At 41.6% G+C, this 13,455-nt stretch overlaps 2 protein-coding genes across 2 annotated transcripts; both read left to right on the top strand.

The window, feature by feature from the left end:
• The first annotated feature begins 1,308 nt into the window (after positions 1–1,308).
• On the top strand, positions 1,309–4,265 carry nkx2.3 (NK2 homeobox 3). Its single transcript, XM_072390370.1, has 2 exons — positions 1,309–1,972; positions 3,004–4,265. Exons 1-2 carry the CDS (start codon positions 1,582–1,584, stop codon positions 3,648–3,650), a joined length of 1,038 nt encoding a protein of 345 aa, XP_072246471.1. The 5' UTR covers positions 1,309–1,581; the 3' UTR covers positions 3,651–4,265.
• A 2,541-nt stretch (positions 4,266–6,806) lies between these two features.
• nkx3.3 (NK3 homeobox 3) lies at positions 6,807–8,412 on the top strand. The gene is made up of 2 exons (XM_072390369.1): positions 6,807–7,333; positions 7,875–8,412. The coding sequence occupies exons 1-2, from the start codon at positions 7,099–7,101 to the stop codon at positions 8,396–8,398; spliced, it is 759 nt and encodes a 252-aa protein (XP_072246470.1). The 5' UTR covers positions 6,807–7,098; the 3' UTR covers positions 8,399–8,412.
• Positions 8,413–13,455: the final 5,043 nt, after the last annotated feature.

The following is a 13,455-nucleotide window of genomic DNA, read 5'->3' as shown; positions in this document are numbered from 1 at the left end:
TTTGTGGAAGACGGAACCAAGTTCTTAACTGAGAATATCAAACAGAAATGCGAATTAGCCCCATTAGTAAAAGCTTTAAAACTCGACTTAAGTGGGTGCGAACATGCAGTGAAATACTTGAATTATTTGATATATCATTTCTATATTATCTCTTCGAATAATGTATTTTTATATATAATATCATTCGATTACAGGCATTGCGCAGTTAAGCTGTTATGGTTCGTAATTTATGTTCCAGGGACTGCAGATAAATCTGAGGTGTCATGAGATGATTAATGAAAGAAGAGGCAGCTAATAAACTACTGAAATCTGCTTTCAGATTTTTTTTCTTAAATAAGTGCAACTTTTTTTTTCTTTTTTTTTTTTCTTTACAAATCAGACACCTAAATGTGACACTGGCTGCGCTTTTTGTGACACGTCAGAAAAACAAAAAGGGGGGAAGAGGCTACATTGGTTTGATTCTCTACAGTGCATGTGCCTGATACGGTGCTAATAATATAACAAAACCGTTCATTTAATGCACAGAAAATAAAAGCAGACGAGTAAAGTCATTTTACTCGAGGAAATTAATTTCTGTTTAGAAAACATTTTTATTCCCCTCAGTGCATCAATGGAGGATACCAGCACTCTTTTTTTGTTATGTGGACACACACATATATAGATACACATATATATTTTTTCCTTACCAAAATACTGGAAGTATGATCATGGTCAAACTTTTCTTGGAGGAAAAAAAAATCGGTACCGTTCTCAAATTGAGCAGACACAGAAATGTCAACGCGTGAAATTTATATTCGTACTGCTCCCTTAATTTGCCCGTTTTATCTGGGTTCCCACAGTCACAGTGTACTATCTTATCCGTGGATTGCTGAGACAGGAAACGTAGATATGGCTAATCTAAAAACCACCACAGCGATGATGGGAAAAGCTGCGATGACCGTTGAACCATCCAGCAAAGACAAGATGATCGCATAAAGTCAACTACTTACTCCAAATGAACGGAAATTCCGTTTTACCATTATACACTGGTTACTAATAGTTACTACAGAAAGGTTATTTTGTGTATACATTTATTTCCCTTGGTGTTACTTGATCTGTTGCTTAATAAAAAGCAAGAATGTTATAAAAACCTTTCTTACCTTTAAAATCTTTAATAGTCTGACTGAAGTCGATGATGTCAATATTGTTTAATAAATAAGGAACGGCTTCCTGACACACAGGTAAACGTAGTGAGAAGAGAAAGGCTCTGTCGGTCCCTCCTCCGCTTCGGGACGTCACTGAAGGGGAGAGGAAAGCATCTTGGCTGACCCAGCTCTTTCGCCAGATAACTGAAATCAGCCAACCAAACAGGATCGACGTCTCTCGTTCTCGTTCAACCCTCCAGCTTCAGACGCACAGCCAGCTGAGAGGGATGTCACAGCTGAAAGGGAGCCAGCCCTCCACGGTCTGCACGAAAAACAAGCTGTGCGCGTCCATTTTTCAACTTTACGCACGGGCTCTTAACTTCTTTAACGCGCGGTTCGGAGACAAATTGGTTCTGCTCTGGGCCTGGTGACTGTTCGTCATCTGTCGGTGGTAACAATGATCCCCAGTCCGGTCGTAGCCTCTTCCACCACGCCTTTTTCTGTAAAGGACATTTTGAAGTTAGAGTTGCAGCAACAATCTCAGCAGCACCAGCTCCAACTGATCTCCTGCCTCGGTCTCTCTGGTGCGCTGTCACAGCCGGGAGCCATTTCAAACAAATCCTTCAGCTCTCACTCACCGCCCTCCTGCATGCTGGCAGGCAGAGACAGTCCGAGTCCTATCAGCTCCTGCCTCTCGGAGAGCGAAGAGAGGATGTCTTACCTCAGCACGATGAGCGCTCAGGAGCGGCTGGTGGAGTCCGGTCTGCCGGTGGAAGTGTTCGGAAACACGGCGCAGAGCCACTCTGCGGACCTCCGACTGGAGACAGAGCAGGAAGAGCGCCGCATCAGTGAGTATTGTGAAGATATTCAAACGGACACGAGTGGCGTTGACGTTAGATAAAATCAACGAGAGATTCTGGAGGAATGACTCATACATAAAAACAAAAACCTTTAAAATAATTACCAGTCGTTTAAAAACAGAAAACCTGACATATGATAAATAATTGCTGTGAATCAACAAGGTATCATTTATTAATTCACAAATATAAACAAACACCAAATACTCACACAAGAGAAGAGCTTGATTTTAATTATTCATCTTGATGTCATAGGACCTAAGGGAAATGTTTAGATTTGGTGTTTATCTCATTTTCTTTTATTATATTTGTAATTATACCAGGATTTAAAACAAAACAAAACAAAACACTCGTAAAGCAGGAGCCCCACCTTGCAGAAAGGACGTCTAAAAAAAAAAAGCCTTTTTGTTGCAAGCTGTCTGCTAGCTGCCAGCTAATTGTGCTTAATCCTTCCACGAATCTCAGGGTTGTTTTACGCAAGTAGATTCCCGCATTTATGGCCGTTTGCAAAATCTCTGAGCGGATTCCTTCTATCCAGAGGCTGATCTGCAAACGAATGTGCATTTAAAAATCGTTTATGTTGAGGCATTACTCATTTTGGAGGTATTCAACATTTGGGAATGGCTGGATGGATGAACCGGGGAATCAGATTTTCTTTCTCATTCAGCGAGAAAATAATTTCTCGATGGACCCATCTTTTTTTTTTTTTGGTCCATTTTCAACTAGATCCCTGCAAAATTCCGGTTAAGCAATATCCTGCCCAGTTATTTTAAGACACAAAATATAAAAAATACTTATTGAAAATATATCAAATTAAATGAATAATCATAGGAAATTATTTCTAAAAATCAACAACAACAGCAAAAAATTTAAAGAAAAAAGGAAAAGAAGGATTTCATATTTTGCCAAAACTAGAATTATTATAAAAACTCTTGGGATGTGATGGGGAAACCTTAAAGTGCAGAATGGATGTTTAGAATTCAGCATGATTCACATGTTTTGATGTCCCGTTTCTCTTACAGAGGATATCGGGGTGTTGCGGGGCGACTGTGGGGATCCGGACTCAGAGAAGCCAGCCACCAAGCAGCAGAGGACCAGGAGGAAGCCCCGAGTCCTCTTCTCTCAGGCTCAGGTGTTCGAGCTGGAGCGGCGCTTCAAGCAGCAGCGTTACCTGTCCGCCCCGGAGAGAGAACACCTGGCCAGCTCCCTGAAACTCACCTCCACCCAGGTCAAGATCTGGTTCCAGAACAGGAGGTACAAATGCAAGAGGCAGCGGCAAGATAAGACGCTGGAGATTGCAGGTCAGCACCATCATCACCATCACCACCCACCACCGCCACCGAGGAGGGTGGCTGTGCCGGTTCTGGTTCGAGATGGGAGGCCTTGTCTGACTGGATCCCAGAACTATAATCCTCCTTATACAGTCGGAGCTCCAAACCCGTACAGCTACAACGGCTACCCAAGTTACAGCTACAACAACTCGGTGTATACCAACACTTACTCCTGTACTTATTCTAGTTTACCCGCTCTTCCACCGAGCAACTCTGCTGGTAATGCTTTCATGAACATGAATTTGGGAAACCTGGGTGCTCAGACGCAGAGCCAAGCTCCCCAAGGACCGGTGGTCACACCCTGCCAGGGATCTCTGCAGGGCATCCGGGCTTGGTAGCGCAATCACAGCCGGGACAAGACTTCGCTGAATGAACTCAAGCATGCAATGTAATGCAAAACTCCTTCACAAATAGCAGAAAGTATAGCTTACTAGGCTGTAACTCAAGACAGGTATATGAAGTAACCTTAATTCAACGACTGAGATGGAAACACAGGTATAATAACAGCGGGTTTTCTCTGAGCCACTTGTGGAAACGGTATTATGGAATGAATGTGGCTCAAGGTTCAGCGGCAAAATGGATGTTGTGTTCTGCAAAAATAAAGGGACGTTGACATAAAGGGAGAACTATTTTAGTTATAAAGCATTTATGTTTTGCCATAACAGGGCATGTTTAAAAAGAGCCAAAAACATTGCAAGAAATATTCCCCACAAACGCTAAAGACTGCAGACTTAAGTATTATGTTTATTACGTTTTCTTTGTTGTTTTTTTTTCCTTTTTTTAACAGTGCGGCATTTTTTTGGCCACGAGGCTTTGTTTTTTTTATTTTACCTATAACTGAAGGTGCATGGCTGGGATAAATCGAGCGACTAAACGTATTAGGAGTCTGCGTTCAAGTTACAGACACACTGGATCGTTGGGTGATGAAATAAAATGACATAAAAGCATAATAACACACGGGCTCTGTGTGTGTTTACGTGTGTTCGTGTGTGTGTGTGTGTGTGTGTGCGTTTATCAACCCACATTTCCAAAATGTATATGAATCGGGGTAGGAAATCTATACAGAAACAAAAAAAAAAAGCAAGTGTCGGGTGAGATTTATTTCAACATTTCTCATCGTCTCAAATAGCATCTAAAGCCAAACAACCATTTTCCCCCCCCTCCTGCTGTGAGAAAACTTGCTTGGATCTGAGACAAAAACCAGAAACAGGGGGAATTTCAAAACGAGCAAATGTCTGCTCAGAATTCAGAGATGGACATTAACCAGGCTGCCAGAATCCTCTGGACTCACACAGCCTGTAAACCGTGAGCGCTCAGCAATAAATATTGCTCGAAAGATCTCAGATATTACCACTGAAATAATGATAATAGTTATAACAATGATGATAATAATAATAATAATGATAATTATAATGATAATAATGGAGAAAATCCTACAAGCAAATACTGACAATTAAAACAAAATTTAAACTCTTTAATAATTCACATTTTAACTCACTCACACGAGGCAAAGCCTGGGCCTGTACTCACATATCCTTACACACACACACACACACACACACACATATTCAGTCGGCTGGAGATGGACTTAAATACCATCACCTACAAGGCATGGTGGACCATGCAGACGCTATTAATGGAGATGAATGGCAAAGTAAACAGAGTGTTTGTCTCCTCTGATAGCCTCGCTGGCCACTTCCTCTGGCTACTGCACTGCCGGTAGGACATACCTGGTGTCAGCTCTAAGTGCTGCGCAGTCACTAGTGTAAATAGAGCTGGCGACAGGACGGCGATGCCTGAGGACGCATCGGCCTGGTCGCGGCTGCTCTGACAGGCGCTCGCGATCGCTATCGTGCGCTTCCAAAGATAGAAGCTCGGCGGCCCATCACTGCTGCTCTACAAGCGCGGAGTTTCCCAAAACAGAAAGGTCTCCAATGGCAACCACTCAGGGAGCTCACAAAAGGAGCCGGGGTCCAAATATAGACGGAAGCAAAGCTGACCTTTTAAGAGTTGCTCCGATGGATAAAGATGGCTTTTAAAGACTTAGGACATGTCAGCTTTTTTTTTTTTTTGTATATCTTGGGATTATAATTCAGAATGAAGTTATGCACATTTCAATATATGCTTTTGATAAAGTGTCAAATAAATGTGGACTGGTTACGGATTCAGGGTGTGCGTTTTTTGCGTCAAAAAGCCTTCTGATATCATTTTAACGGAGAAAACAAATTGATCTGGGTTGACACTTGGAGGTTTTATTCCAGCGCACGAAAACGATCGTTCTTATCTCACGTGATCAAAGCCAAATACACGTTCTCCAATCATTATAATTACTACGTGCAGGGGTTTAGTGGATGCATGCAGTGAAAGGAAACTCGCTTGGAGAGCACGATTATAGGCTCTTTGGACGCATTACAAAGAAAATAGTTGGTTTGCGACGGGTTGTATGAAACAACCGACAAGGATTCTTCCTATACGATCATTTTTTACGGCAAGTGAAGTCATGAGAAAAATCCCACATATCTCGGCTTAATTGGGACGTTTCATCTAATAATTGTGAAAAAAAAGTCTACGCATCCCCTGCAGTCATGCTCTGACACCCTGAGGCAGACAGAGATTTCTCTGGTTAGTCAAAGCAGGCGAAGTAAACGGCACGCAAGAGGCAGATCACCGCATCTGTCATCACATCTGCCCAGCGGCTGGGCCTGCAGGCTGTGTAATATGCGTCCATTTGGAGGTAAATGGACAGTCTTTAGCGTTTGTTTTCACTCATTCAACGTTGGAAAAAACGTGAATCCTGCCCACATGGCGGCGCTGCTCACCTGTTGGAGCCGAAAGTTCACCTTCACGATTAAATTAAAGAGTATAGTTTATTGTTTTTTTGTTTGTTTGGGTTTTTTTTGTCTCACAAAAATTGTGATAAGAAATTTCAGACTTACACACGTGTAAGAATACAAATACCCTCAATTGTATGCGCAAAACCAAAAATGAAGCTTTCTGGGACTCATTTATCTTAAAAGCAAACAATGAAAGGAAGCCAAATTGTCACGGACATGTAGATCAGTTCTGCGTGGAAAAATAAAGTCATGCTTGGTTTTCCTTCATAGAAACACATAGGCTGCGGTACTGTGAATTGATTTCCATTTTGGCACATGAAGAAAGAAAAAGAGGTATTTCATATTCACGTTAAGAAAACTTAATGCACTGCATTTTTAGATTTATATTTAACCATTACCTGGTTAAGAAAACAAAGAAAGGAAAAAGATAAAAACAGAAAAAAGTTTGTTTTTGTAGTTTGCAACTTCCTGTCTGATTCAAGTCTCTTCATGGTCTCTGAAGTGCTCTGCAGGGTCTAATTACACCCAATTCCTTCATCTCCTCTCATTTACAGGCTCTAACATTTTCACCATCTAAAAACCACCATCTCTTTGCTATCACTGAGGCGCAATATTTCTCTCTTGTAAAAAAGTAAATGCTCCTCTCCCTCCACTGGACGCCGAGCTCCGCACACCAGTGTTCAGCTGGGCGGCGCAAAGGAGGGACCAGGCTGAGAAAGCAGAATATCGAGTCTGAACTGCTTCTCCTGCTCAGAGTGTCGAAAAAGTCCCGAAGGTCTCTGACGCGCGCTGCTCATTAACAGACCGCAATTAAATGACAATAATTAGCCTACAGAGAGAGTTGGAAAGACTGACTGAATGAGAGGTTTTGCTCTCCAGCCGCTGATCCCTTGATGCCTCCACATAAACCCCACGCCAGAGTGAGGAGACACCCGTTTTTTTCTTTTGAATCATGACATTGACTTTTTCGCCTTTTTCTATCAAAGACATCCTCACCCCACGGGATGCCAGCGGGAAGCCCGGCACGGCAGGTGCGGAGGAGCTCCACGAGCCGAAACGCAGCGCGTGCACCGGCTGTGAGGAGCGCATCTTTCCGGTGAAACTTTCTCCTGACCTCGGCGTGTCTAACCTCCGACATGATACCTGGAAGGAGGAGGCTGCGGGAGATGAGACCGACCACAGAGAAGGTGGGGGATATTATTTGAAGAATTGTCAGGCCATGGGGTGTTTGCACGGCAACAGGCAAGGAAATCGGGCAGTTTGAAGTTTGCATTTTCACAAAATTGCATGTTGATACAACGCGAATTAACCAAACTCAAGAAGAGAAAACTCTGGTTTGGAGAAAGCTGTCTCACCTCCATGGCTCTTTCATTTAATCTCATTAGACTATGTTTTTATATTTAACACGGGAAATAACGCTAAAATGAGATTTATTTTTATTTTTTCATAAATCCAAATATATATATTTTCCAGAATAAATAAGATAAGATAAGATTTAATGTCATAACAGGCACAATAACATTTTTAATTGTAGACTTCATAGGAGTTTGTAAATGCCAATGCTCCACCCTTAAATCAAATGCTCTGTGACAGCGTAAAGGAGATATATAAAGAAAATCTTCACATTGACCAGCATCAGAAACATTTCTGCAGCATGCTCAGGGTTACAGTGACCACCATTAGCAGACAAAGCACTTCTTGTCATCACACATTTGTGTTGTCCTTCAGCCGCTGCAGACCGGGATGAAAACCCGTGTGTGGACCGGGTTACACCGCAGAATAACCAGACGAATGGAGGGGAGGACGGATACCAGCCCCCAGACACCAGGTTGGGCAGCTCACCGGATGAACGTCAGTGTCGGCCCGGCACGAAGAAGCGCTCCAGAGCGGCCTTCTCTCACGCGCAGGTCCACGAGTTGGAGCGCCGCTTCAGCACTCAGAGGTATCTGTCGGGGCCCGAGCGGGCCGATCTGGCGGGAGCCCTGAAGCTTACAGAGACCCAGGTGAAAATCTGGTTTCAAAACCGGAGATATAAAACGAAAAGGCGGCAGATGGCGGCCGAGCTGGCTGCGCTGAACTCACCTAAGACAGTGGCAGTAAAAGTGCTGGTGAGAGACGAGCAGAAGCAGTACCATCTGAGTGATGGAGGACACCGCATGACTGGGCCTCTGTACCAGGGCTATCACCCCTACCTGTACTGCTGTTACCAGCCTTGGACCCTGGCCAGTATGTCCTGTTGCGGTATGCTCTGAAGCTTTCTTTGTCCTCATCACATCAACTTTCTGTTTCTGTGCAGTCATTGGACGGTACACCTCAAAGGACTTTTTTGTACAGTTAATTTTTTTTAACGCAAATTCGTTTTTGATACGCTTCTACAAAATTCTGCATTTAGCCTCAGCGATAGGCTATACGTGGTGGCGGGTTTATCATTTTAAAGCTAGATGATACTGACCAAGTAGAACTACTCAATAATCTTTCTCCGTCCGGTCGGGTTTTTTCTGTATCTAATCCGATCAGAATTAGAAGGAATATTTTACCGATTCTGTTTTGAAATTGCAAAGGGATTAGACCAACTCATCAAAATGTAGCACGTGTGGGAGTTCAGAAAAGGACAAGGGTTGTGTATTTCTTTTTTTTCCTAAGGGAAGGGCACTCTGACATATTTTGGAGAGCAGAGAAAGTTCACCCCACACTTATGTTATGTTTCAGCATCTCCTTGATTAATCCTGAAAAAAAAAGATTAAGGAGAGATAAAGCTGAGCACGAGGGTGAGGAAATCCTTCATCGAACTGATTTTATTAAATTGTCATACCACACGTTTTGCCTCTGGAAGTTAATTTCTTTTCCTGTTATGAGAAAAATTAAGTTTATCCTCAATTAGTAGATTAAACTGGCTACTATAGCAAATTTTGTAAGACCTAAAAAAAAAGACTGTAAGAATGATAGTAAATTACAATAAATTTGTTGCAACAACACTTACTTGCATTCTGATGCTGTATTGCTGACTGTGCTGCAGGATGATTGTCAGTTCTATGTGAATGTAGGTTCAAAATGGTATGGACAAAAAAGCTCAAGATTGTTTTGGAAAATTTACGTTTCCCAATCACAAATTAGAGTAAAAAAAGGGGGTAAAAGTGGATGTTTTAACAAGTCATCTCCTATCAATCAGTACCTTGCAACTGAGTGCTATAATTCCAAGCTCTGTTTAATTTCAAAGCAGGGCCTCTTGACTGTGCGTCTCACAGGTCGATTGGATAATCTATATTTTGTTTTTTACTCTCTTAAGGGCTACCGGTAACAGTCCATTAGACCGGAAAGGAATCTTCAATTTATACAAACCCAACAAGCCAAAACAGCTTATCATTCATTGATCATCTATCTCAAAACAACACCTGCAAGAACACCTTTTAACTTCATGCACCTTTATTACTATTTGGAGAGGATGACTGTGAGTTTGACGCCTATATCTTGGTTTTAAAGTGTGTTTAGACTTTTACCATCTCAACCATGCCATTTCCCTTAAAGGTGAATTACAATTTTTTTTTCAAATAAATGTAGGTTTTGTATATGAGCAAAGCATATGTCTGCCCTCTTGTGTGTTGCATGAGTCAGAGGGGGTCAATAGACCGTGGAGATGTTGCACCATCCAGCCTGGCTGCACACGTAAGACACCACCCATCAATCATACTTTTCTGAAAAAGACTACACCCTCATCTTACAGAAGTCAACACTTGATTTGAGAAATAAAACACATGCCTTACTCATAGAGACGAGCGATTTGGTAGCTTTGCTCTTAACTGACTGACTGGTGAGATGATGTTCTCGCTGACAAAGTTGTGTGGCACAGACTTTAACGGAAACAGAACGTTTGAGACTTTAGTGTACGATCATTTTAATGTATAACTAATAGAAATATAAAGGTCTATATAGAAAAACATAGATCTACATGATCTCGTGTGACATGTCGGCCGATATCACCATGACACAAGGGGACAAAAAAGATGTGAAGCCTTAAAGCAAAGTTGTATCCTGTTCCTGTAATCCTTGCAAATACCATATTACGAGATTAAAGAGGCCATGACATCAAAGAACTTAGATGTAAAATAGGTACTTCCTGTTTCCCCGTGCAGCCTGCTTCGGCATGGTTGATCACCACTCTGGCACCTGCCCAAAGACTTCATCTACCTCTTACATCAAAACACCACTTCAACTTATCATAAGTGGCTGGCATCGTGCACAACATGGCTCTGGGTGGGAGGAGTAACAATTCTGAATTTGACTGTGTAACTCTAAGCCATCCCATCGATATTAAGTATGATTATTTCCGTTCACTCATACTTGCAGCCAAGAGTTTGTGACAGTGCTGCTCTGTGGCTGCGAGGTATGCCACGCTCTTTGGAGCGCTGATTGTTCACATTGTGCTGGTGAATAGTTGTTCGAGTCATTGCGGTCTGCCGTGACTAGATAAGGCTTTTCTTTTACTGCACCCAGTCTGTGACGCCACATTAATGTACGTTTCCATATAGAGAAAAGAAAGACTGGGACAAAAGGGATTGTGACACAGCCCAGGTTAAATATGGTGCAGATCCATAGGTGTTGAGAGAGGTAAATCAAACTCACGCCAGTCAGAGGTTAAAAAGCAAGCCTTAGTTATAGGCATTTTATCTAAGCCACTCAACATATTTGAATGTAAAACTGCAAGTGATTAGTTGGACTTGTTGTTATGAAATAATGCAGAAGCATTTATGATATTCAAAGCTTTTCCCCTTTCCAAATTCAAACAATTTTATCTTCTGGGTTCATAGTAACATGTCTCAACAACTTTAAAGCAGACCATGATAAACTGGGATTGCAACAGTCTTGTCACGTGCAGCAACTGTGAGAACTTGGCTGTGGTCTCGTGAAACGTTCGAATAAGGTTGAATTTATTTGTCAAATCCACAGTTTTTATACTTGATGATAGATCCAACATCATATGAAACAGAAACAATTCAACTGTCCCGTGTCCAGCTTTGCAGTTTTTAGCAACTTTTTCACACTTTGTCCAGATTACACTCAGGTCTTTAGTAGCGGTTAAATGGATTTTAGCAAAAATGATTTAGTCATCGATGTCAAGGTCGTTACGTTTCCCCTCCTGTCTGTTTGCAGGTGAAGTTTCATGAAACTTTGTGGAGAGGTGCATGGGCAAGTGAAACCACATCTCATAGTATTTAAATTATTTTAATGTTTAATGTAATGTTTTTAATTTGAATGTTTTGAAGATCCTTTTTGTAACTTGTCTTTGCATGTAGTGCTCTTTTGTTTTAACGGAACATTAACTTGTTGGAGGCAGAAGTTTGCATCAGGTAGCCAAAACAGGCACTATGACAACCTACTGCATCAAAATATTCTTCCCTGGATAAATGGTTTCCCAATGAATGCCATCCACTGGGCAATACACACACCTGCTGGACCCACAAGTACCACTGAAATGAATTACCTTAACAGCAGTGCTGGATGGCACAAAGATATTTTTTTGTCTAACTGCAAAAAAAAATTATTTTGAGACTAGAATGGTTTGGTGGCCGAGTTACACACCAGCTCTGGCCCATTAAATGGTATAAAAATAACAGGCAAAGCCGTGTTGCATTTCATGAGTAAACATTTTGTGTCTTTAGACGCCATAAACTGTAAAGGGATGACACCCTGCCCTATACTTTTTACCTAGACCCCAATCAATTGGTTTGTTGTTTTAATGGAGTAAAAAAACACACACAACCAGTATAAATGAGATTTTTAGAGGGCCAGAAATAGTGTTCCTTTTATGTGCAATGCCATGAGAACATGTGGTACATGTGACTGTCAAAATGAATATCCAAGTGTGTCTTAAATGTTTTAAAACATCACTGTTTGCCATTTAATAGCCATGAAAACATTCTACAAAGCTTCTATCTCTGCCTTATTAAGTGAAAATTCCCACCACATATGCAAAAAATGCTAAATGTGGTGCCTGTATGAAAGGAAATCTTCAGCTGAAAGACATTAGAGTTGTGCTGAGTGTCACAAAAAAAAGAAAAGCACAATGTTTACAGTCAGCAGCACAAATACAATTATTTTCTTTTTTGGGGGTTTGCAAGAGAATAGGATGATATGAGCGGTAGCAAATCATAAAAATGTTCACTCGTCATGCTCAATATGTACAGTACAATGTCGCAATTCACAATGCTAGAATTCGAACACACTTTCAGATGGTGACCAGAGACAATGCTTGCTTAACATCGATTATCATCAACATGTTGAGGACCTCAGTGTGGCCTCACAGACCTAGTGTGGCAAAAAAAAACAACAGCTCCTTGTTCACTTAAGGCCCTTTTAATTATGCTTTTTCAAGCCAGAACTGGTGTGCTTTAGTTGTGCATTGTTGTCATATATGAAAGTTCAGAGGTGGCTTTGGGATTCAGAGCTGATCAGGTGAACATACGCTTCTGAGCTGGCGAGTTAAGCTGTAACATGGGCCAAACCAGCTAAATGTGTATGCTTTCGTCACTCAGCTGATTCCGTGACCCTGACCTGAAATAAAAATGTTGGTGAAATCAAAATCCACTGTGTCATTGCAGTCAGCTGTTGTGGGATTTGTAAAATACTCCTTCAGTGGAATGCTGAAGAATGAATCAAAGCTGCTCACCATTTCTGTGCTGAACATGAATTAAAGTAGTTGTACAAAACTAATACTTAGAGTTAACAACAATTTCCTTCATAACAAAACATAGAGAGCACAAAAAGGGTAGCTATCATTTCACTAATTACTGACAGGTTTCCTAGGTTGTAAAACACAGGGCTGAGCTGCTTATATCTTCTCAGGTGAGCGGCACTTGTGAATGACTCATTCATTAAGGCAGCCGTCATCTATCCCTGAAGTGCTTCTTTGCAGCAATTTTTATGTACCATTTTCACAAGTGTTAAGCAGGATTTACATGGATTAACGCAGGTTAACACTCAGTGGTGGGTGGGCCTGACGTTTGTAACTGTAGCGGCAAGCAGTCTCAGATTCAGATAGGACATGTGATCAGTCAGGCAGTCTGATTGGCTGGTGCCTGTGTGGCAGCTGAAAAGGATTGACTATTGTCAACTTTTTAGCAAAATAAAGCAACAGACCCAGAATTCAATTAGACCAACACTTGCCTTTACTCTGTTCAGTAAAAGAACAGTGAGACCATTGGTGGTAACTGGGAAATTGAGTCAGTGACTCATCTTGAAACCTGTATTCTCTGTCAGTTTCCCAACTATCACAAGTGTAAATCTTATTCGGGTCACAGTCCTGTCAGCTCCT

Source organism: Leuresthes tenuis, unplaced genomic scaffold (genome assembly GCF_036924035.1).
Source record: "Leuresthes tenuis unplaced genomic scaffold, fLeuTen1.0.hap1 SCAF_8, whole genome shotgun sequence".
Classification (NCBI taxonomy): Eukaryota; Metazoa; Chordata; class Actinopteri; order Atheriniformes; family Atherinopsidae; genus Leuresthes; species Leuresthes tenuis.
The sequence above is the reverse complement of the archived record's forward strand: the minus strand, read 5'-3'. Positions and strand labels throughout refer to the sequence as shown.

What these genes read in the sequence shown, in the direction of transcription:
- nkx2.3 (XM_072390370.1), top strand. Translation starts at nt 1,582, where the DNA reads ATGATCCCCAGTCCGGTCGTAGCCTCTTCCACCACGCCTTTTTCTGTA. An exon ending in GCAGGAAGAGCGCCGCATCA is followed by an intron (nt 1,973 to 3,003) that starts GTGAGTATTGTG and finishes TTTCTCTTACAG; the next exon opens with AGGATATCGGGGTGTTGCGG.
- nkx3.3 (XM_072390369.1), top strand. Translation starts at nt 7,099, where the DNA reads ATGACATTGACTTTTTCGCCTTTTTCTATCAAAGACATCCTCACCCCA. An exon ending in TGAGACCGACCACAGAGAAG is followed by an intron (nt 7,334 to 7,874) that starts GTGGGGGATATT and finishes GTTGTCCTTCAG; the next exon opens with CCGCTGCAGACCGGGATGAA.